Below are 23205 nucleotides of genomic sequence, written 5' to 3' on the forward strand. Positions count from 1 at the left end.
GTACTGTTCAGAGCAGCACCTGGGCTGACAGCATGGTTATCTAAAAAGATGCCTCCCTTCTTGAAAGCATCATCCAGATTTCAATGTTTGTCTGGGACATGGGCACGTGGAGGCTCAATTTAAAATAATTCAAAAGGCTTTGCTCTCCATCCTCCTAAAAGCAAGTGAAAAAAAAACTGATATGGAAAAAGATGGCAGATGAGTGATGTAAAGGTTCAGCCCTGTGGGCACTGCCTACTCTTATTGTTTAAAAACTGTCTGAAAACAGGAGCCTCCAAGCACAGAAGATCACAGTGGAAAACAGGATGAAGTGTCCTGGAGGAGTGTTTGGCAGAGCCTGACCAGCATGATCCCCACTCTCATCCCACCCCCAGTGAGCTCAGAGTTTCCGGGATGGGAGTCACTCTGACCTGCACCAGCTGACATTCTGCACTTACACCATAAGAACACAGCCCTCCCACCTCCGCTGACTTGTGCAAGGTCCAAACACTCCAGCACTGTGGGGGTGTGGGCATCAGCCTTTCATCCCGCAGGACGCTGCTGCTGGGTAGCTGGCTGGGAGCAGACCAGCATCTCTACCCCAGCAATTCTGAGGCATTCTGCTGCTTGAAGCAGGGCAGGATGGTGGCACCTCTGACAGCACTCAGAGCAAAGAGCCAATTTCAGTTCAAGTTCTAAAGGGTCTAGAAATGAATCACAGGGATGAGGAGTGGGATTTTAATCACCGCTTTGCCATTTGTTTATTGGATTATTGCATGCAGTTTTCAGACATTTTAGGCAGTGAAATCCAATATGGGGGTTTGTACCAGCAAGCAGAGGCTGGAGAAAATGAAGAAGTCACTCATTTTCACGCTCTCCAATGTTCAGACACTAGGGAAATTTGAAAGTGACCTTTTTAAGGATATGAACTGAACTTCCTGATTCCCAGCCAGAACTTTAATTCATTGCTAAGGATAACAGTACCCAACAGTGTCCAAGTTTCCAATCACTATCAGTACCCAAGTGTCCAGAGGAGCTGTGCATGCAGTAGGATGCCACACGAAGCTGAGGGAACAGTGCTGCCCATCCTGCAAGTTTAAAGCAGGCCTACTAGAAGGGAATGCAATTATGACAAGCCTCTGATGCCCTCAATAACGCACCTCATTGCTGTTAGGATAAGGAGGAATATGAGTACGAGCTAAGCCTGGGTGAGATGTGTCGATGGACACCTCTGCATGGTTCACAGAAAGCAGAGGATCTGCTAGCTCTTGAGCACTTACCTCGTTTATTTCTACCCGCTGACCAGACTGATCATACACATCACCTGCAAGCAAGAAAGACTGACGTTATCCCATAAACTCCAGATAACTGCAATCTCTGAGCTTCTCTACCAAAAAAAAAAAGACAGAAGCGTTTTGAAGCTAGTGCCAAATTTAAAAGTTTCAATAAAAACAAATATATTGACATGTGGAGTGGAGACTGGTGATTCATACTGATCAGATCCTATACTAATCCATGACAAAATCCAGAGATGAGCTTAAAACTCAAAGCAGCGATCATAAAGTTGTCTGCAATTTGGGTAAAGAAGAATTTCTGCTCAGAAGTGACAGTGCTAAGACGGTGCTTTCAGGAGATTTCTCTTGCATCTTTCCTTTGGAATGGAAAATATTTTGGAACAAAATCCAGCTGTTGGGTCATGTTTTGCAGCAGTCCCTGAGCAAAGAGCAGTTTGTGCCAAAGCCCCTTCTTCCCACCCATAGATGGTATTTTCACTGCACTGACGATCTGGTCAGAGAAATGAATGACATCTCCCTTCTATCTACAGGAGTTTCCTTACTGAAACTTCTGTCTGGACAAGAACATCTAGGAAGCTGCGGGCTGTGCCCAGGCCAGCCAGATTCAATACTTTTTGAAATAGGACTGAAACACAGAAAACTACATATTTGACAGATCCAAACTCAACTGCGGCTACAATCAATTCAAGGTACTGCTACTCCCTCACAAAAACCCTGAGGTTGAGAAAGAAACTCAGAAGCCATCTCTCCTGAGAACTGTACAGCAGTTGATCCCAATGGGAACTATAATCAAAAGGCTATTAGACATCTCCTCCTTAATGGCAAGCCTAAGCCTACAGAGTATCCTCCCTGGCAGCAGAACCAATGCATCCTTTTTTCTGGCATGGCTCGCTCCAAGTGTAAAATCCAAAGTATGCTGGAGAAATAGCTAAGCGTTTGGGGTGGGAGGAGTGGAGGGGAAAGGATAGACTGCCTTCTTTCTGTCTACTTCTCATTCCTTTCTTGAGCAGAAAACTCAACAAGAGGACATATGAATGTCAGCGGTTTACTGGTCAGTTTGGCCTGGTTCCATGACTAATATGTATAGTACAACCATGGCCATGAATTAGCAGGCAGAATATTTTCAAATGGCAGCACTAAGGCTGGGTAGTAGCACTGTGTCATCCAAATATACGCCAAGCAAGATTTATAGGAAGAAGTTACTCCTTCGTCTAGGCCAACGGATAGCACTGAGAAAGAAGCACAAGCTTTTTGGCGCACTCATTCATCAGTAGGTCTGATACAGGCAACACAAGCATCAATCTACAAATAAGATGTGACTAATTTCTCTGGGGGAGACTAATGATGTTAATCAATTAGTCAGTATGTGAATTGCTAGCACCTCTAGATGTGGATGAAGAAAACTGCCTGTGGCTATGCAATGAAGGAGCCTGTCAATGACTGTTGTCATCTAATGGTGCTAACAACCATTGTTGCCCGTTTTTTCTAACTCTCTACAAACTTTTCTTTCTCCTGGTAGGCTAAATAAGTTAGGATGCAGATGAATGGCCATACCATTGACACGGGCTGAAGGGCAAGCTACCTGAATAGGATGTATAAAGCCAGTGCTCAGTATGTAAGAAATTGCTAAGTGTGAGAGAAAACACTGTGAGTAGTTGACAATATACCACCATGAGGCACAGCTCATTTCACAGGTGGGTAAGACTGAGTATGTGAGGAACAGCTGGGCTCCACATATAGTTGGAAGGGAGGACTGGGTGCCTTTTAGGAAATAAGAGTTTTACAAAGCTATCAATACTTGGGTAACCATATCAATAACACCACAAAGGGCTGAGATCATATAGGCAGTGATATCAGAAAAAGAATAAATTTGGGTATAGATGTAGTAAAACTCGGATCAATGAGTGAACAAAGTAATGAAGTGCAAGTTCTTTCACTGGGTGGATTATGGGGTTCCTACCCCATAGGTAGGTCAAAAGGAGGTCAAGGGATGGCAAAAGGGGGAAGCAAAGGAAACAACAGACAGGAAAATCATAGTAAGATACACAAATAATGCAATATCAGGACTGTCCTCGTATATCTGACCATTACAGCTTCTTACAAAACACTCTTCAAGATGTCATATTTAGTCTCTGTTAACTGAGAGGTGTGAAACCCAGAGAATAAGAGCAATGGTTAACATACCATAGGATTTGCCATTGATGGAGCACTTGTTGAAACACATGATGTTCTGAGTGAGAGTTCCTGTTTTGTCTGAGAAGATGTACTTGATCTGCCCCAGCTCTTCATTGAGTGTAGTGGTGCGGGCCTGAGCTGGTGTGTCATTCAGGGGGTAATACATCTTGCGGTCCCAGTCGATGTAGAAACTGTTACCCAAGCGTATAATCTCTACACTGGTGAAAAGAGATAGAGAGGGCGACCAAATAGTCATTGATTTAAAGGACAAGATCTTTAGCACTATCATTAGCAATTAGAGGACAGCTTTGAAGTTAATGACAGGGCATACTTGTCAAGTAGTCCCTAAATGGACTGCAGTGAGCAATATTAAAGCAAGTCCCACTGAAACGATGCAATAGGCTTGTAGTAGCTTCCTTTCCCTTATGTATCAAACCTGCACTTGCTTCTGCTGCGGCTATCCTTTCTTAGGCTGAGCAGTGAGTTAAGACAAGCCACAAAAATTCACTCTCACTCTAGCACAACTCATCATTAACCCTGCTGTGAACAAGTGGCAGCTGTGCATGGAGCACAGCCGTGCCAGAGGCAGCAGCAGGGTGTTTCATTTGGTGCAGTTTAGGGAAAGTGTTTGGAGGGACTCTGGGCTGAGCTGCACTGTGGTGCCTGGAGATGAGTACAAACAACTCAGATCACCAGAACAAGTGAGTCATTGTGTAACTCAATATAATCATGGAGCAATATCAACTCACACAGAACATGAATTTCCACTTTGCCGCTGGTATGACACACTGGGCAGGAACGGGATGAATTCCTTACATTTGATAACACAAAAGGGAGTCTAAGAACGCAACTTCCAACCCCTTATCTCTAAGTGTAACTGCTCATGCTCTGGAAGCTCCATGGAGAGGGCAGCACCAGCAGCTACAAGCTGTCCTTGTGGCTTGGCAACACAAACTTTTCACAAATGTTCTCTGTGAACTACACAGCAACAGTACATCCTGCAGTCAGAAGCATTTCTCCCCGACAAATTAGGTAAGTTACAAACCAAACCAGCCTAGGCAGTCAACAGTGCCACCTCCAGGTTTTGTAGGTAGCACGTCCACCCTTCCTACCCCACTTGCCCATCTGCAATAGCCAACATAGCACTGTTCTCTTGGAAACTATGGCAATGACTGTCCACTCACACAACTCTTACCTCAACTCCTACCTGGCAACCCACACCTCATATGAGCCTTGTAGCCACTGTAAAGAAAGTGCTATTCAGTTTTTCCAGTGGGTTGTACAAAGGGGAGAGAGCATGGTACTACCTGTAGTAGCAAGTTTCCAGCCTCACTCCCACCACATCCTACACTTACACCTCTTCTTCAAATGGAGAAAAAAAGGTCTCACTAAAGAAGACAATATATTTTTTTAACCTCCTGTTCTTTCTAAAACCATGTGGGACCTGTTCTGACTAGTCAAGAAAGTAGGGGCTATGAGATGTCTTCACTAGATGGCAACAGCGTAGAGAGCTGGCCCTGGCTGTGTAGAGTCACCCACACTGGGACTGAATTCATGTCGTATCACAGAATGGCTTGGATTGGAAGGGACCTCAGAAATCATCTACTTCCAACCTCTGTCCAGGCAAAAGCTAAAACTTTTCTAAAATGAAAGAAGGATCTGACACATACCTGACATAGAGAGAAATTGGCACCACTGTGTTTAGGATGATTACATACGACCAGAACATGAGGAAGGCAGAGAAGGGGGCAGAAGTGACATCTTCTGCCCAGGGCAGATACACTTGGAAGTTGTAGCCCTTATCAGATTCCCAGATACCATTGCCAATGGCTAGGATAAGACACATCAGTGCTAAAAATGCAAAGATCTGGAAAAAAAAAGAAAAAAAAAGAAGATACTGCATGTTAGAAACAAGGAATTCATTACGTGCTGTTTAATTGAAAGACCGTAATCGAAAGGAGTTGGATAGTCTGCATGATGGGTAAAGGTTTTTAGAGGTAAAGGAGGCAAACAGACAAAAATCTGACTCTTTATCTCAGAGATACAACTACACAGTGCAGAGTCTCTGGCAATTCGGATTCACAAGACTTCAGACAAACAGGAATTCATGTCCCAAGTACAGACCTGTAAGAGGGTGCTCATAGGCAGATGGGTGTAGAGCATCAAATCTCACTGGAGGAGCACTGAGCTGCTGCTCCTTAAAAGTCTGGCTGCACACTCGAGAATAAAACCACCCTAAAGACTTCTTCTGGCTGCTTGCCAGATGTGTCAAGGTTTTCCTCACAATTTCTGAAAAATCAGTAAGGATAATTTGTAATGCAGGAAATCCATCGCTGTGCAGGTTGGAATTCAGCACTGGATATTATTCTTATGGTTAAAGGAGAGTCACTGACTCAGAACTAATTGTTGCCTTGGTACCTACCATTGCAATCTGATTACACCTCCTTTGAGCTAACAAAAAGCAATGTCAGACACTGAGGTGTAGCCTTGGACTTAGAGCAAGCTACTTCTTGAAGCTTAAAGCAACCCGGGGAACGGCAATTGGGAAGAAAAATCAGGTAAATACCAAGAAAACAGTAAACACACAAATATAGGTGTGGAAAAGGCAGTCTTGTTCAACAGACATTCCTCCACTAATGATGGTGGAATAAAGCAGAAGGATGTATCTATCCCATATGATGTAGCAGATGGAAAAGACAGTTCACCTTCTGTGATAAGGAACAATATGTTGCTTTATCTGCTAATAACAAGCATTTTCTAATCAGTGGGTCCAGGTAATTGAAAGCCAAAAGCTTGAAGGAGCTCACTGAGTAATTACCTTAATGAGTCAAGTTAATTTTTAACAATGCTTTGAAAGCTGCAAAACATACTGAAAATCTGCTAAGATAATTACAATATTTGGAAGCTGAAACAGTGTGACTGTGGTAAAGAAACAGAAGCTAGCATGACATTATTCCTAGATAAACGATACTAAAAGAAATTCCATTGATACTGGATTCTCCTTGAAACATCCACCATCCTAACAGGAGTGTGAAGATACAGAATCAACAGACTGTGCAAGTGTACTGTTAAAAACCATCTCCTGCACGTATGGCCATTAGGGATGAACTACCAGTACACTGGGACACTGTAAAGCCAACCAGTAATAATCATACTACAGGAGTAATCAACTTTTTTTGAAACAGTTAGTGAGATACAACTATAGGAACTGCGGGTAAAGCAGATGTTTGCATTACTAAGTAGTCTATGAGGGGAGGAATGATATTTTTATGGAATGATCTGAGTCACTTGGTTAAAAGTTCATGCCCAACCAACTTCAGATTCGATACCAACAAGATACTAAGGGGGGATTTTAATTAATAAAGGTGTTGTGCTGGATTCAGGAGGCACATTTGTTTCCCACAACAGAGCAGGCTTTCTGTTTCGCTGTGGGAAGCCCAGTATATTACTCCACTGGTGAAATGGAGACAATGTTGCTGCTAGTAAGGAATGTGGTGTGGTGTTTTTAAGCCTGGGTGACAGCCACTAAAAACAGACTTTATTTTGAGCTGTTGCAATAACAGCGGTTTAAGGGTTTGTGAGAGGGATGACTCAGGAATGGGTAATGCCCTCTATTGAACCAACAGATGGAGAAAACACACAAGCCCATCCATTTTCATACGTATTTCTGTCGGTCGAGTAAAAAGTATGACTTCTCACTGCAGACCTCGTCTGCTATAAAATAATTAGAAAAGCCAAACAAACAACTGTGGTCAGTGTTGGCGTCATTACCACCACTCTGGAAAAGCCGCAAGAGAGCAAAGCTATCGCAGCTGAAGGCTTCCCACCATGAGCAGACTACACAACGCCTGATGAATGCTCTGCAGGACTGAGTGGGATTTGTGGAGGGAGGAGCTGACTTCTGACAGACATTTCCTGCCAGACAGTGCATTAGAACAGTCTGGGTTTCTTTGCTGGCACTTCGAGTTTTGCTCTGTGTTGAAGCAATAAGGCGCTTAGCGATGAAGCTGACAGCTGTATTTCTCCCAAAATGTGCCTCCCCAAACCTGTAAAAAAGCAAGTTTTGGGGGGAAAACAGATTCCTGGTACTGACAGTAGCATCCCCTACTGGACGAGGACCATTCTCATCTCTCTGAGATCCCGATAAATGTTCCTCTCTTGCTGATTTCTGCCCTGTGCTGCCAAAGAGCCTTGCAGAGAGAAATGTTCCCAAACATGAACGCACAGTGATGGTTTCCATCTGGAAAGGTTCACTCCCAATTAACCCCTGTAGGGACAGACCAGGGCAGCACTGAACCATAACTCCTTTGTCACGCCTTGCCAAAAAAACTGACTTGTCCCTGGAAGTTTTACAGACAATTAAACACAAAATGCCTTTGCCAGTGTTAACGCAGAAGGAGTTTCATTAAGCTTAAAATGAGCCATTTACCACAAGCTGCGGCTGCTCTGTATTTCCAAACTTGGGAGTGCAACACACTGCCTCTTTTTATGACTATGCTTTGCAACCTTTGGCCACATGGAGAGCTGGAATGGACCTGAGGCCACATTGCTGGCCATGTGGGACAGGGCAGAGCTGCACTCAGACACCAAAATGCTAGGTGCCTTAAAAGTGCATGAAGGAGAAAAATACACACTTGGCTCCACCAGTGCCCGAAAACGCAGGCAGAGGCTGATGCAATCCACTGCAACTTGCTCTTTCTTTTTTTCTTTTTTCTTTTTCTTTAATGGAGCCAGGAGGTAAACTCATCTTGTTCTCATTCTCAAAGAGAGGCCAGACAGGCTGAAATCTCTGGGTGGGACCTTGGCTTGCGAAAGCAGATTTGGCAAACCTTCATCGAATGCTAAATTCTGAGTTCTCTATTCAGACTTCCTCCGCTCCTCTACAATTCTACCCCACATCCCCTGTTCCTTTCCAGCAACTGCAGAACAGAGCACCCTTGAAAATGTGTGTTTTTTTCAGAAACCAGCAAAATTCTCAATGTCAGATGCCCAAATCTTGCTTGGTTTTCGCTGTCCCCTTAAGCCTAAGGGAAGAAAGCAGAAAAGAAAGCGAGCTGAGGATGATAAGTGAGGATTTCACTCGGTAGCAACTGGTGGGGTGTTATTAAAGTCAGTGGAATGTCTTTAATGTTCACTAAACAAGGGCCCAAAGGCTTGAAGATGATCCCTGAACAGCTCTCCGTGCTGTGGCATTGCTTAATATGTGCAAAGACGCACATGTAGATATTCAGGACACTACTTCACAGTGCCAGCAGTCAGTCTTGCATTCAAAGGAAAACAGCTTTTCTTCCAGCAGTGCTGAGTGCAGCAACATCAGAATGCAAGGCTCCGAAGATTGGTGGTGATAAAGGTGGTCCTTCCCTGATATGCTCTGAAAGCAAGTGGTAAAGTATTGAGAGAGTCTGCAAAAGAATCACTGCCTGGTACTGTTTGCCGTTTGTTGAAAACACTGACAAGCTTAAATCTCAACTTAGGACTGTCTTATTATGTATGTAGAGCACCTGCAATGTAAGATCAGTGCTTTCAGATTTGGCAGCTCCTGAGAACATCACTTTCTTGGTATTAACAAGCCACATCTCATTGTTCACCCCAGTGTGACAAAGCAAAAGCTGGCATCATGTAGATCAACAATCTCAGTTACCAAATGCAATGCATATATCACCAAAGACGCCAAGAAATCAGAAAGAAGAGGGAGCACTTCAGAAGAAGCGTGGGGCATGTGAAAATGATAAACACATCTGGACGAATGTAATGAGGCTGACCATCAGCACAAGGACATTCATGAGCCGGTCGATGCTCGTCCTTTTGAAAGTTGTTCTTCCACTGTTCTGCATCAGTTTGGTGTCCGGCCCTGGAGATGAAACACGTTGATGAATGTGTTAAGCCCTAGGTTATAAGGAGGAGTCACGTAAAGCTAATTAACTAATCCATTAGTTCTGTGTTTTGATCCCATTCTTTTCTTTCAACAGCCAATCCTCTCTTTGGGTTTAATTACTTTTCACCGAATACCTGATGCTGTGCTGTTATTACTGACATATTACGCATGTCTTCTAAGTCTACAGCACTATAGAAACGATAGAAGGTCTATGCTTATAAAAAGCATAGGTTGAACAGTCTACAATAACACATCTGATGGTCATGATATTCAATATGGCTTGAAATCATATAAAAATGATGTTGAATTTTTAATCAGATACATTTAAGAATGAAAAATTTTGAACAAGCTTGGGAAATTAAGGCTCCTATTGGCCTAAAGTAGGCCAATAAAGGCAGATCTCAGATGTAATTCCTAAACAAATTAAATGTTTAAATTCTTTCTTACTGAGAGATCAAGACTTCTCTCACATACTTTGCTGCACACATTTCAGAAATAAAACACTAGTTCTGCCCATAAATGCATTTTATTAAGATGGAATGGGATGCTGTAATGTAATATTTGCAAACCACTTTTCTCTTACAGACCACTATAAAAATTTCAGTTTAAAATCCCCAATAGTATGCAAAATGCCTAGCCTAAAGTTAAACCACGGGATCACATTTATTGTTTTGCCTTTATTCTTTTATCTGATAGGAATCTATCTCTAAAGAGGAAAGTATTTGGTTCCTTTCTCCTTACTAGGTATGATGTGCTCCCATACAAATGCTGCTGCACTCTGCATTTCGCTTGTTGTTTCCTACCTACCAGCATAAATAACAAGACCAAAGCACCACTCCGTGTTCCTAATGGTACAGCCCCTCAGCAACATCTTCTCATTATCCAAGGCATACTTCTCTCCTCGAAGAGCAAGAGTTCCCGTGAAATTATCCAGCTTGTTGTTAGGTGCCTCACATTTGACTTCACCTGTTATAAAAATAAAACAATAACAAAAACAAAAAAAAACAAACAAACAAACCACGAAAACATTAAGAATCTTCATGGCCTAGAAGTACCTTGATCAATACTGCATTCTCAGCTGTTTCCAGGCAGGAAATATTTCACAGTTTAGTTGATCCCATCATTCCTAACCTTCATCCAATATATACTGGCGTTGCGCTCACACCGTATCATATCATAATCTAAAGGCCACAGCAAATTTGGATTTATCTTAGATTTTAGAGATGGTAATTCTGTATTACTACAATCCAAAACTAAGTTTCCACTCTCTTTTGTGGGTGAGAAGAAATGTTGAACAAGCAACATACTTCTAATCCTTCCGCAGCAAGATCGTCATGGTAGGATGTCACTGGGTAATTCTAGACAGCAGTGCTGACCTTACACAATTCCTGCTCCATTTTCTTTAAAATTGCATGAGCCCAAGCAAGAAAATCATTGCCTGAAGGCTGCAAGAGAGTAATTAATTGAGGTGTCTTTGTTCCGTGGTTTTTAATTTTATCTGTTTTATACCTTAAGACATGCTCACACTTGAAAGAGATGCTGCTCCCTTTGGCCATGCAGCTGACACTCTGTTTGGAGAACCTGTTTCTATTTCTATACTTTGTAAGAGAACATGTTAATGTAGAACTGTAAATACAGATAATTTGGTATAAAAAATATTATTTAAATTGACTTAGCAGCCAGCATCTAAAGATTCAAAGCAGAGCCCTGTGAACATGTTGGAAGGAACTGGGAAACATAAATAGACCTTACAGAAAAGAGACTCCAAGAGTTCAGTCTGTTCGGATAATCAGCAGAAATGCTGAAGTTCTTTTGATCACAGGCTGTAAATCTCTACACGAGGACGAGCATTTGCAGAGAATACAGTTTTTCCAGCTGTTTTCAGATACAAAGACACCAGATTAAGAGGTTTCAGGGAAAATGCAGAGATGTGAGTGTTGTGGTGGACTCCACTGCTTAAAATTTAAAACTAAGGAAAAGATGTTCTCATCGTGGAAAAGCCATTCTGCTGTACGGCAGGGAAATCACCAAATTCCAAAGAAGAAGCAATTAGGAAGTTCTAAGAGACATCGTTGCTGGTGTTGCCGTTTCATGCTCCGGTTGATCCAAGAAGAATCAGACCTGCCCTCCCTAGCCTCTAACTCCTATAGTCACCACACGTGTCTCGTGGCAACCCTCACGCTCCACAAAAAGCACAAGGGAAACAGAGGCTCTGCAGTGTAACCCAAAACACAACACAACTTCGGTGAACCAAGACCAGGGCACGATCCTTGCCAAGAGGTGTGCTCCTCTCCTCACGCAAGTTTTGGGTTGTGACTTAAGTATCTTGTGAGTCAACGCCCAAATCTGCTCTCCCAGCGAGTGGGTGAGTCTGACATTTTGACATCGGAACAAAATCATTTGAATGAACCCAACCACAAAAGAGTGAGAAACTCTGGAATGAGAAACCCAGTGCCCTCACCATGACCCCACTAAGACTCTATGCCTCCTGTCCTGCTAACAGCAGGCAGACATCAGAATGCCTTTCACTTTAAATGCTGCAAAGTCTACACGCAGTAAATGGTAGGTACTGAAAAACATTGCTTCCTTTTTGCCTCCTGGTTTCCAAATGAAATAAAGTTCAGCATGTTTCAAGCATCTTCCTTATCTGAGCCATCACAGTGTCAACAAACATCATAACTCACATTAAGCATTCCACTGAGTGCCTATATTAGCTGCTCAACCTTTTCCTCTCTTCCTTCTTAAGAAATAATTAGATAAAGAATTGCATAAATATTTAAATACTTCTGCAGAAGTTAGCTAGGGAAATGCAAGACTGGGTCTGAGTCCAGGCACTCTTCCCAGTATTCACCCAAATACAAATCATCCTGGGAAACATTCTACTCATTTTAGTACAGAACAGAGGCCACTTTATTTACAAGCAGAGATTTAAAGGACAAATAAATATTTGATAGAACCGCTGTAATTCTCCAAGACTTTGAAACATTTTTTAATGATGTTGTTTCAAGAATGCAGCATCTTTAGATAAGCACTACCCAGAAAATGCTTGAAAAATGGTGTAAGACGGAGGATTTGCTAAACAACGGATACACACTGCATCCTCCCCAGGAAAACAGCTGAGAGCACAACCTGACTATTGACAAAAAACATCTCGCTGCGCCCACAAAAGCACATTTCTCAAGACCTGAAGCGCTCAGAACCGCAGCCTTCACATTGGAGAAATCCCAATGTTCTGAGCTGTTGCTCAGCTGAGACCACACATGTCGCTTCACAGAACCTCAGTGCAGAAAGCAGAAGGAAAGCCTCTACATTTGGATGATACTACCAAAGATCATCCACACCATGCTAACTCTGCCACACCACCACCATTTTTCCTGGGACAGTCTGGTTATTTCAATGAGATTTATTTTTACTGTAGATTATTTGTCCTCTTTAACTAAGACCACTTCCTGAGAGCCTGCACTCCCTGAGAAGTTTTAGTGGAACTGCCCAGGCTGCCCAAAGAGGCTGTGGGTGCCCCGTCCTTGGAGGTGTTCAAGGCCAGGTTGGATGGGGCCCTGGGCAGCCTGGTTTAGCATTAAACGTGGAGGTTGGTGGCCCTGCATGTGGCAGGGGGGTTGGAGTTCATGACCCTTGAGGTCCCTTCCAACCCTGGCCATTCTGTGAAGTTCCGAGGACAGCAGCCCTCGCTCCACTCCTCTCCATCCCCGAACTTCCTACAGTCCTGCCCAATGATGGAAGCCAGTAGGGCTCTGCAAAGCATCGTTCCCTTGTCCTCTCTCTGCTGACGGGTGATCTATGAGCACAGACTATTCTGTCTGCAACAAGTCTGGCTCCTTTTTCCTACTGCTATATATTTGAGATGCAAGCAGTGTGAAGAAAGGATGCTTTGCCTGTTAACAGCAGCTGGAGTATAAACACCTTAAAATGTGGTCCCTCTGTGGCATTTATAGAGAACTGCTGGCAGGACAGAGGTTCTTTAAGTTGCTGTTATTTGCTGTACAGATGCAATGTGCCCATTCTATTTGCCTGCCACCACATCCAAAGGAGTGCTGTGCAGGAAGTAGCCTGGAAAGGAGATGCTCGGGCAATCCATGGACTCCAGTGTTTGAGAAAATTCTTTGAAAAGACAAATTTCGACATAAACTCACCATTGAAGTCTGTCAGTTTCTGAAGATCTTCTCCAAGCTCAGCAGTGACTGTCAGTGCCTGTTTCACCTTGAGGTTAGTTTCACTGTAATACATTACATAAAGCATAAAGGAATGAGACCATCTCTCCCAGAAGGTCACTTCTGTCCTTAAGGACTGCCTCCTTCCCTAGACATCTGATGGACCATGCCAGTACAGGCCTTTTTTTAACTGCGCAGAAGAATGAGATTTACTGTTTCAGTTGCAAAGACAAGCAGTCCAGGGCAATTCTGGACATGGTAGCAAAGAGGGTGAGGTTGTCTGTGTCATGGTCACCGCAAAGCATAGGACCAAGCATCTCAACCCCCTGAGCAGTTTACTGTCAATTCTGCCGTTCATACTACATGCAGTCCTGAACTATCTGAGCAAATAAGAGAGTTTTGGATCTTAACCCATGGTATTCTGGACTGAAGAGCTCTGAAGTTTAGGCCATCTAGGGGCGTGAGTTGAAATGCAGCACCAGATAAACACTATTTGTACTGGGCATCCTAAACGTTCTCCCTGGCACTTGCATGTACCAGAACTACGTGCTCATTTTCAGGAGAAAGAAGAGAGGGAAAATCCATAGAGCTCTGTGTAGGATCTGGAAAGATTACTGTCCCTCGAGCTCTCTGATCTGTCTTGCTCCTTCAGCCAGTGCCAGAGTTCTCAACTGACGCTAACTCTGGGCAATGCAGAAAGGGTAATGCAAAGTGGGATGTAATGATGAAGTCAGCTCCAGTTTCTGCCAATTAATACAAATAAAACGTAACTCTCTAGCTAGTGGCCCACTGTACCCTCAGTAAGCAGTGCTCGCATGGAGCAGACCCCTGCAGCACCTAGGAGAACCACACAAGGCTTGTCCTTGTGCTAGCAGCAGCGATGGTCCCGAGGAGCAGGCTGTCTTACCCATCCAGTTCCGCCGTCTCGATGTACACCAGGCTGTGTGGTTCACTGCTCGACAGCAACAGCAGATCAGCCTGGACACAAACAGACATGCTGGGCATGAGCTATGCACTTGGAGGGCAGCGCACTGCTACGCTGCTCGTGCTTTCTCAACACTGCAATTCTCATCCCTGCTGATTTGTCTGCTAGTGAGTGGTAAGGCAGTCAGAGTAATTATGGAGAATGAGTGTGAGCAGGATGGAGATAAACTGTACTCACCGTCACAAAGTTGTTGTTTTCTAGTTTTATTATATCCCCCACTTGGATATTCATCCATTTTTCATCCTTCAACCTGTAAGAGAACTCCTAGTAAGTAGGAACGTAAAGCAAACACCGCTCAGGAACATAGGGTGCCCTGCTCTGCTTCAGGATGTACGTGCCATCAGAGTCTGGGCTGCTGGTAAAAAGGAGCAGGTCTGCCACTATGTGGTCTGGTACATGGTGGGCTATAGGATGGCATAAAAAGCAGTATCTGTGGCTGGGGTGACACATGAAAGGCTGAGACCGTGTGCACTCTCTGGTTGCTCCCTTCCTCCGATGTGTGAGGGAAAAACTCCCTTCTTTGCTGCAGCAGATGGCAAAAACACCTGGGAAAATCACCGGATGGGTTGGCTTTTCTAAGCAGCACTAAGGGCTGGAGCCTCAATTCTAGCTCCTCCAGGAAGGGCAGCAATGCAGGTGCTAAGGATGCACCAAGATGCACGCAGCTAGCCCCTGTCTATAATGGCCTTTGCAGCACAAAGCTGTGCAGGCACTCAGCTGGACTAAAAGCACCAGTGTAACCAAATCCAGTTTTTTGTTTGTTTTCTAAAGCAAGAGCACATTCCTCCTTCTTCATTTTCAAGACTCAGTAACTAACAGAGAGTAAACTAAGAAACTGGCATACTTAGCAAAAGGCACAAAAAGTACATTCCTATTCTTTAGTTTCCAGTTGTATTTTTAACTGTTTGATCATCCAGTGGAGTTTACACAATATACTGCTATTTACAGCACAGGAAAAAAAATCACAGAGACTTCACAGCTGTATACAGCTGTGTCCTACAGGAGGGTGGACTCCATGGAGCCACAAGCAAACAGTGTGTCTGTCAGCCACAACAGCCACAGCCTCCACTGCTTTTTTCTGAAGGAAAAGAACAGTGCTGGCAGTACCATGTCTAAGGCAAAATTGAAATGTTTTGAGTACATTTAAAGTCTGAGGCATTAGGCACAGAAGTAAACACACTCAAAGTATTGCAGCACAAAAGAGGAAGCTGTCTGCACTTATTTATTTAAAATCAGTTGTTGCTAAAGTCTAGTTTTGCTTAATGCAGAAGTAAATGCTATCAGTATGGACACAGAGATAGCCTTGCGTGTCACTTCAATGGTAAAGAGTAAAATAGCATAATACTCTCAAAGCACCAGTTATTCACACATAGATATTTCCATCCAGGAACAGAAATAGTTTACTTTCTGCCTGTGCAGGCACAGCCATAATGTCTGCACTGATTGTGTAACCACGTCATGGGTTCACCAACAAGCCACATCATTCAGAACCGCACTGTGACTTAACACGGTGCGAGACAATTCCATCTGAAATAGTTTGGTGATTTTTGGAAGCCCAAAGAGAGAAAAATTAAGTGCTCTTCCCATTGGTGCATGTTCAGACAGAATTACAGCAGAATAAACAGGACTTACGTGCCATTGATCAGGACCTGGACTGGACGGTTGTTGACATGATTGTCACTTTTGTGTCGATTCTGAAAATGTGATCAGTGTGTTAAAAAGCATCCCCAGAAAACCAAGCACACAATAGCTGTGGGCAGTTCATTAACATTTTAGGTTTTCTCCCAACTGGCTGAATGGGTAAGGCAGATTAGAGTCATAAGTGAGTCATAGCTGAGCTCACATTTAGCTGGTAAGATAAGGCATAGCTGGACTGCAAAGAGCAGCAGGCAACATAGGGTGCGCTCTCTGGAGAGAAAGAGGAGGGTAGAGCCTTATTTAGCACAGTCCTGATTCAATTGCCATGAGACCTGCCCATCACAGCTTCATAAGCTAAGCATCCAAAGGCACCCACTCTTCTGCTCTGCTATGGCTTGTGGCCACAAGTTCTGGTATGTCTTCTGGTACAGCCCCCCACCACCACTGGATCACCTACATCCAAACTATCATTGAGACTCCACAGAGCATATTTTAATAATGACAGAAGACTGGATGTTAAAGTCAGCTCTGTTTTATCATCGCTCCAAGAAGTCAATAGAACTTAGACCATTACAGAAGCAGATTTCAGTCAAAGCGGGGCATGTGTGGAAATGTACACACAGCTTGTATGCCTACTTGGTTAGAAGACTTTTCTAAACTTTTACTTTAGTGATTGTGCTGAAGAATGAAGTGCAAAATCCAAAGTACAGGACGGTAATGCAAATCTTACAAAATCATCGATGGCATCCTTGACTCCTGATACAGCCAGCACCAGCACCAGGGGCACCACTGTTGTGAACCATGGCAGTGAGGAAATCTGAGGAATCAACTGGAGGAAGAAGGGATCTAAGTTGAGAAACTTTTTGACTTTTCAGCAGACAGAAACAAAACACAGTTTTCTGCATAAGCTGCAGATAATTTGTTCTACGACATCTGGATACAGAATAAAGACAGCGATACATCTCTGTCACTCAAAAATATGAGAGAGCCAGGGAATCTATGCTTAGCTTATAGTTGTAATTTAATATGTGAGCATGGTGCTGTCAGGAAATGCAGTGGGCCGCTCTTTCTCGTTGCTGGTAAAATTAGCATTGTGAAATCCCTGTCGGATTTTTCTGGAGTGGCATGAGCAAGTCTGGTTGAAGGACCCAGAGCCATCTGAGCAAAGGCTGCTGTGTGGAGCCTTCAGATGCTTCTGTTTTGTTTCAGTAACTCTTCACGTTTTGCTGAAGTAAACTTCATGTCATTGAACAGCACACAGCTGTTCCCAAGGCTCTTCCAAGATTAACGGAGACATTTTTGTTTCTGACATCTTCCACAGAGAGCAGCCAAGAGTTGAAAGTGACTGTGCCATGCCTTCACCTCTTACTCCAACAGAGTTCTCCCCTTCCTCTAGAAGAACCGAGGGACATGTTTTGGTGGCATGGTGGTGTTGGGTCAATGGTTGGACTACATGATAAAGCAGGTCTTTTCCAACCTTAATGATTATATGATTCCATAATGATGGAAGGAACATGATGTGAGCATCACTCCATCCATCAGAATGCATTTGGGCAGTACTAACTCCATGAACAAGGTTAAATTGACATTTATGCCACCAAACAAACTGCTCTTCGTGTTTGGTTCTTCCACTGCACAACGCAGATCCCACAGGTACCACCAAATCCAGACAGAAGGAATGTTGTTCACAGGCAAACAGAGCCCTGTGCAGAGCCATGGGACTGCTGTCTTCTCACACAGCTGGGAAGATGCATGTCCTCATGGGCTGTGCCCACAGCATGGGGCTGCAAGCACCCACAGCCACCCATCATATCCACTCCTTCTAGTGCTACAGGAAAGCAATTAGCAGGTAGAAGAGGTAAAAAAATTAAATGGAGAAAAATTAAATGGAGAAAAAGAATGTAAAAGACTGAAAGTCTTGCCTTTCTTAGCCTAATTTGACAAAGGTAGCAGAAAAAGCTCTATGCCTTTATATACACAACACTCCAGATCAGTTAGTTCGGCGAAAGACACAGCTGAATAACTTGGGGGTAAATAGCTTGAAGTATCGTGAATTTGATAGGCAAACAGCTAGAGTGCAGTACAACAACACAGGAACAGTGCTGTCGGATTAGCTGAAAAAGCACTTCTTTCACTGCAAGCTAGTTTCTTGGAAAATATGTATGGGCTGAAATAATTCATTCCCTGTAAATAAGCAAAGATTACATACAATTTGCTATAGATTGAACTAAATTATGCCTATGCATTCTTGAGCTGAAACTGAAAAACATAATTTGAAAAAAAAGTAATTTTTTTAACTCGTGTGCACTGAAGTGAACAAATTTAAAATATCATCCCTGAGATAACCAAAATTGTACCAGTTTTTGTGGTGGCTTTTTTTTTCATGTGTATTCTAATATGACTCAGCAATGAGCAATTATGCAGCTTTTATCCATGCTTTCTCAAAGTGCCAACGGGCAGCAGGTCCTGATACCAACTTCTCTGGTGTGTTCAGCTTTCAGATGCAATAGCATTCTCATTGTCTACGGGCAAAGTGCAACTTGATGCCATTATGAGCTACTGGGTTCGGTGGTGTTGCCACTTCCTGACATGCTCCACATCAGGCTTTGTCCTTTCCTTGCTGAGCAATATTCAGCTATATGCAAATGAGCTGCAACTGTCAGCTTTCCCGATGTTAACTTTCCTTCCATCCTCCCCAAGGAAACTTGATCACTTAATAATTTGTTCTTCGTGCTGCTTTAAGGCGGTCAAAGGAGTACAAGGAATTTGCCTTTAAACCTTTTGTACTACAGAATGAGTAAGTAATGCAAATCCAAGGAGAAGCAGGAGCACTCAGATGTAGACAAAAAGGGGCGTGAGAAAGTGTACACAACTTACTGAAAGCTGCAATTAATTTTTTTGTTCATTCAATTCAAACACTCATGTCCAAAGCTAAGAGAGCAGCTGGCTCCTTCTTCTGCCCTACTTTTTACCTACTTCAAGGCTCTACTGAGATGACAGCTCACAACAGGGAAATAGCTTACAACTATCAATGTGCAACCAGGTTTTGGTAACTGACACAGCAATCTGTTCGAAACAGCACAGTGAGTTCATACCTGCAAAATCAGCAAGAAAAGAAAGTAGGCATTGGCTATTCGCTGAAACTGTTCAAACAGGTTGAGAGGCAGGAAAGTGAAGAAGTTGTACTTCGATGTTTTAATTGAATTATTCTGTAGGAAAAAAAAAAAGGCAAATAAATAGGATTGGTAAAACAGGAAACAAAATTACAGCACAACCCATTTCAACTGTGTTTTTGCTTGCTTATATTTAGCAATAGCATTGTTTCCAACAGCAGCTCAAAAAACATTTCCTTTTCCCCACACAGCCGTGCTGAGTCTGGATAAACAGAGAATTCCTCATGGAATTGGTGAAAACACGATGCTCAGTTTATGGTAGTGCGACTGCAGGTGGATGCAGGTACCTGCATACACCCCACGAGACACGCTGTCCTTGTGTTATTCTTTCCACTTATGAGACATGCAAACTGAATTAATACGTACATACATATATAAGGAACACAAGCCTGACATTTTGTTGGTTGTCTCCAGAACAGAGTTAGAAAGCGCACACCTGTAACCAGCCTACCAGCTTCAGGAGCTGGTCTTCCTTTCCAGAAGAGCCCAATATTACCATTTCTAGCTAATTCAGCAACCTCTCAGCAACTTGGAGCAGTGGCTTGTTTCTATTCCACAGAGACCACTTGAACGAAGTGTTGTGCAAACAGCCACTAATGAAGATGTCACCATTCCACTCAACCATCTGCTGCTTTGTTCCCTATTTCCAGTTTCCTCTTCTAATTGCACACAGCTCCTCCAGCCAGAAACAATGGCTGGTCTCCTATCTGCCTCCTTCACCCCAGAGAAAGACCCATGCTTGGTATTACGGAAGTGGGTACCTTCTTCCCTGCAGATCAGAGCACTCCAATTTAATTGCTCCCACCATGGCTCAACCCATTGTACTGAGCCCACCACCTAGGGCTGTCCCAAATCTACAGAGGTTTTTAGCTCTGCCCATGCTTCGTAGCACTATTTGGAGATACTCAGCACCCCCGAGCCAGAGCAGCATCTCATAATGCCTCTCAGCAGCAAGGTAGCAGCAGCTCCTATGCTATTTTCCTGCCAGATTGGATAGTACTGAAGATCTCACCACATGCAGGGCTGTGGTAGCAAAGTGAGAGCCCAGTTACATGTATGGAAACCATGAGCAACATGGGTTGAGTTTCCAGCATCAACCCAGAGGCTTGCTGTTTTCAAACCTAACACTGTTGGAGTATCCACGGCCCAAGGTATGGATGGTTGTTCAAAACACAAGGTCCCAAGGACACAGCAAAGTGTGCAGGGACACACTGTGCACAGCCAAGGGTCTGGACACCAAGGACAAAAAGAGCTATGCACAGCTAAGCAGACAAGAATGACGCATTAGGTTCTTCCCCAGCTTGAAGAGAATCTTGATGTGTATTTTTCCTAGCACTTTGGGGAAATGGCAGTCACTTTACTCCCTTTGGTACTGAGCTGTACTGGATTTCACTTTTACATGAGGTTTATTAAGCATTCATGCAGGGTTAGCACTGTACGCATGTATGCCATCTGTTGCCAGCACGTCTAAAGTTTCTCTCAGAGAAACTCCCCACACACACAAAAAAGCCTATTAACTCCCTACAAGGAAACCTAAAGTGCACAGGAAAACAGATACTGCAAGGTGCACCTTCATCCAGTGGTAGGTTTGCTGATTCAGTAGAAGAGCAAGTATATTATAATCACCTTTAGAGATTGCTAAACTAGTGGGTGCATAGCAGCTACTAAATATGAACCAGAGACCATTTCCAATCCATGCATTAATCCAGGACATCTACCTCTTAATCAACTCACAGCAGCATGTTTCCACCATTAAATCAATTATGAACGTCGCTGTGAGGTGTGTGAGGGGGGCAGCTGCTGGATTTCTGGCTATGTTCCAGAAAGTACAAGAAGTACAGCAACACTCTTCAGCATTAACTTTATGTTTTATCCTTTTGTACAAGGCAATGAACAAGCCTCAAAAAGACTGGAGATGGAAATGTCCTTCATAGAAGAGCTCAAGAGATGGGCTCAAGAGATGAGAACCAGCCATCCTCATATAAAATAATACTGCCTGTCACTTGGCATCAAGTTGTCATCTACAGGTGTGGTTAATTCTGCCTGTCACCTAAATATCTTGACACTTCCTTAAATTTGGATCATATCAGAATTCCTCTGCAGAGGAGATGTGCTGCAAACAGGCTCCATGGAATGGGCACTGCTGAAACAAGACAAAATGAAACAGCAGCATCCTATGCATACAACAGATTCAGAGAATTAAATGACTTGCTAGACAAGTTTGTGTCCACCAGAAAGTGTCTGGCATATGTCTAAACAAAATCTGGATTTAAAGACATCCAAGAAACTAAAGAAAAATATCACTGACACTTAAAAAAGAGAAGGCAGCATCCACGGGAAGAAGTCTGTACAGGGGACTTGACCCTCATGCGTCACCAGATCTCACAGGGTCACATACAACATGGGAAAAACTGCTCTGTAAACACTCACACAAAGTTTAAAGGACTTTGCCTGCAAAAATCTCAGAGGTGAATAGGAAAAGAATGGGAGCGGTTTATTTCAATTCCTGCCTTCTATTTCTGTCCATTAGTTACGTCAGGAAAACCACTGAATGAACCAGACATTCACTGTGTTTCCTATTGCCATTAGGCATATTAAAATGCCCAGAACTAACAATTTCCACGTGAGCAACCGCTGGGATCTGAGCATCTCCAGTAGCTGAAGACAGCAATATTGTTTGTTATGTGCTGGTTTGGGAACACTGGCACACTATATGGCTCAGAAGGAAGACAGGCAGTGTCAGAGTGGAGCTTCTCATGATTCTGAAATCTAGAATTAAACCCAAGAGTGGGCACTGCTCTAGACCTTGTTCTAGTCCATGATGCCTGATACCATGCAACCAGAGCTGTTTCACACCCTGACTCTGGGATGGGCGCTACAGACTCACGCAGTGTGTTAAGCAGTCCATGCACAGTCAGCATTTTATCAGCAATGCCTCAAGAGCATTATCCTCACCTGACCCATGCCCTACTGCCTTGTGTGGGACAAGTGATGGAGGGGAAAAGCTTCTGAGCAGAAACTACGAAGAGATCTTTCAGGAGCTCCTCCTTCTACAGAATTACAAAGATCAAATATTGACAAAAAACCATTCTGTGGGCCAAGAACCAAATCCTTGGTTCTGCCCCTCCATGTGCCTACATCCGGGAGGACTCAGCACAGTTAGCCAGCCCCAGGCTCTCCAGATGCAAAGCTTGACACGAGAGCCTGTGGGAGAGAGATGAGTCTCATCTGCTCTTTTTCAGGGGCTTGATCACACCTCCTGAAGGTGTGACTCCATCGAAATGCTGTCCCTAAGAATAGTGCTCATAGCACCGTGGTTACACACGTCCAGATCTGGCAGATGAGCTGTTGCTTCGGGGGTGTTTTCAGAAGCCTGCCTCTGACGTCAGGCCATGGGCAGATGCTCAGCAGATGGCTCCTGCCTTTGTTCGCAGAACAAACATTTTACCTCCACACCACGAAAGCCAGTGGAAATAGGAGATGCTGCTGCTTTTGTGGTCGTATTAGAGGGGCTAAAGACGGACTGCCAGCAAAGGCAGGCTATGGTACTGTCCACCTGAATTTATACCCCTAGCTCAGTCATATATTATTTTCTAGCAACTGTATAAACTTGCCCAAAACAAATCTTGCAGAAAACTTGGCTGTTTTACAGTGAGGTGTAGCACAGGGTACAGTGCAGGGAAGCAGCTGAGAAGCAGGAGCGGCTTTCCCACATGATCTGATAAAGCCTTGTGAGGAGACGGCAGTGGTGACATTCACTGGCATTCTGTTCACCTGCAGGAGTGCATTTTGGAAGCATACACATACCATATGCAAAAAGGTGACCCTTGCACTGTTAACGTGCTCAAGGACATATTTGATAAACTTGTGAAACAGGGCATGTGGTGCCACTGAGGCTCTGCTTTCATAGAGAAGC

At 43.6% G+C, this 23205-nt stretch overlaps 1 protein-coding gene across 1 annotated transcript in view; it reads right to left on the reverse strand.

Moving 5' to 3' along the window:
• The window catches only part of LOC306956986 (phospholipid-transporting ATPase ID-like), a gene marked incomplete at both ends in the record, with an annotated part of 40353 nt that extends 18100 nt beyond the window's left edge, over positions 1-22253 (reverse strand). Inside the window, 12 exons of the mRNA XM_079548327.1 lie at positions 1260-1303; positions 3459-3667; positions 5120-5316; positions 9212-9300; positions 10132-10290; positions 13476-13558; positions 14401-14471; positions 14656-14728; positions 16111-16172; positions 16847-16945; positions 19212-19325; positions 22245-22253. Coding sequence (XP_079404453.1) covers positions 1260-1303; positions 3459-3667; positions 5120-5316; positions 9212-9300; positions 10132-10290; positions 13476-13558; positions 14401-14471; positions 14656-14728; positions 16111-16172; positions 16847-16945; positions 19212-19325; positions 22245-22253 — 1209 coding nt within the window. The remainder of the gene's footprint in view (positions 1-1259; positions 1304-3458; positions 3668-5119; positions 5317-9211; positions 9301-10131; positions 10291-13475; positions 13559-14400; positions 14472-14655; positions 14729-16110; positions 16173-16846; positions 16946-19211; positions 19326-22244) is intronic.
• Positions 22254-23205: the final 952 nt, after the last annotated feature.

The sequence above is a fragment of the Tetrao urogallus genome (assembly GCF_951394365.1).
Source record: "Tetrao urogallus genome assembly, chromosome: Z".
NCBI lineage: Eukaryota > Metazoa > Chordata > Aves > Galliformes > Phasianidae > Tetrao > Tetrao urogallus.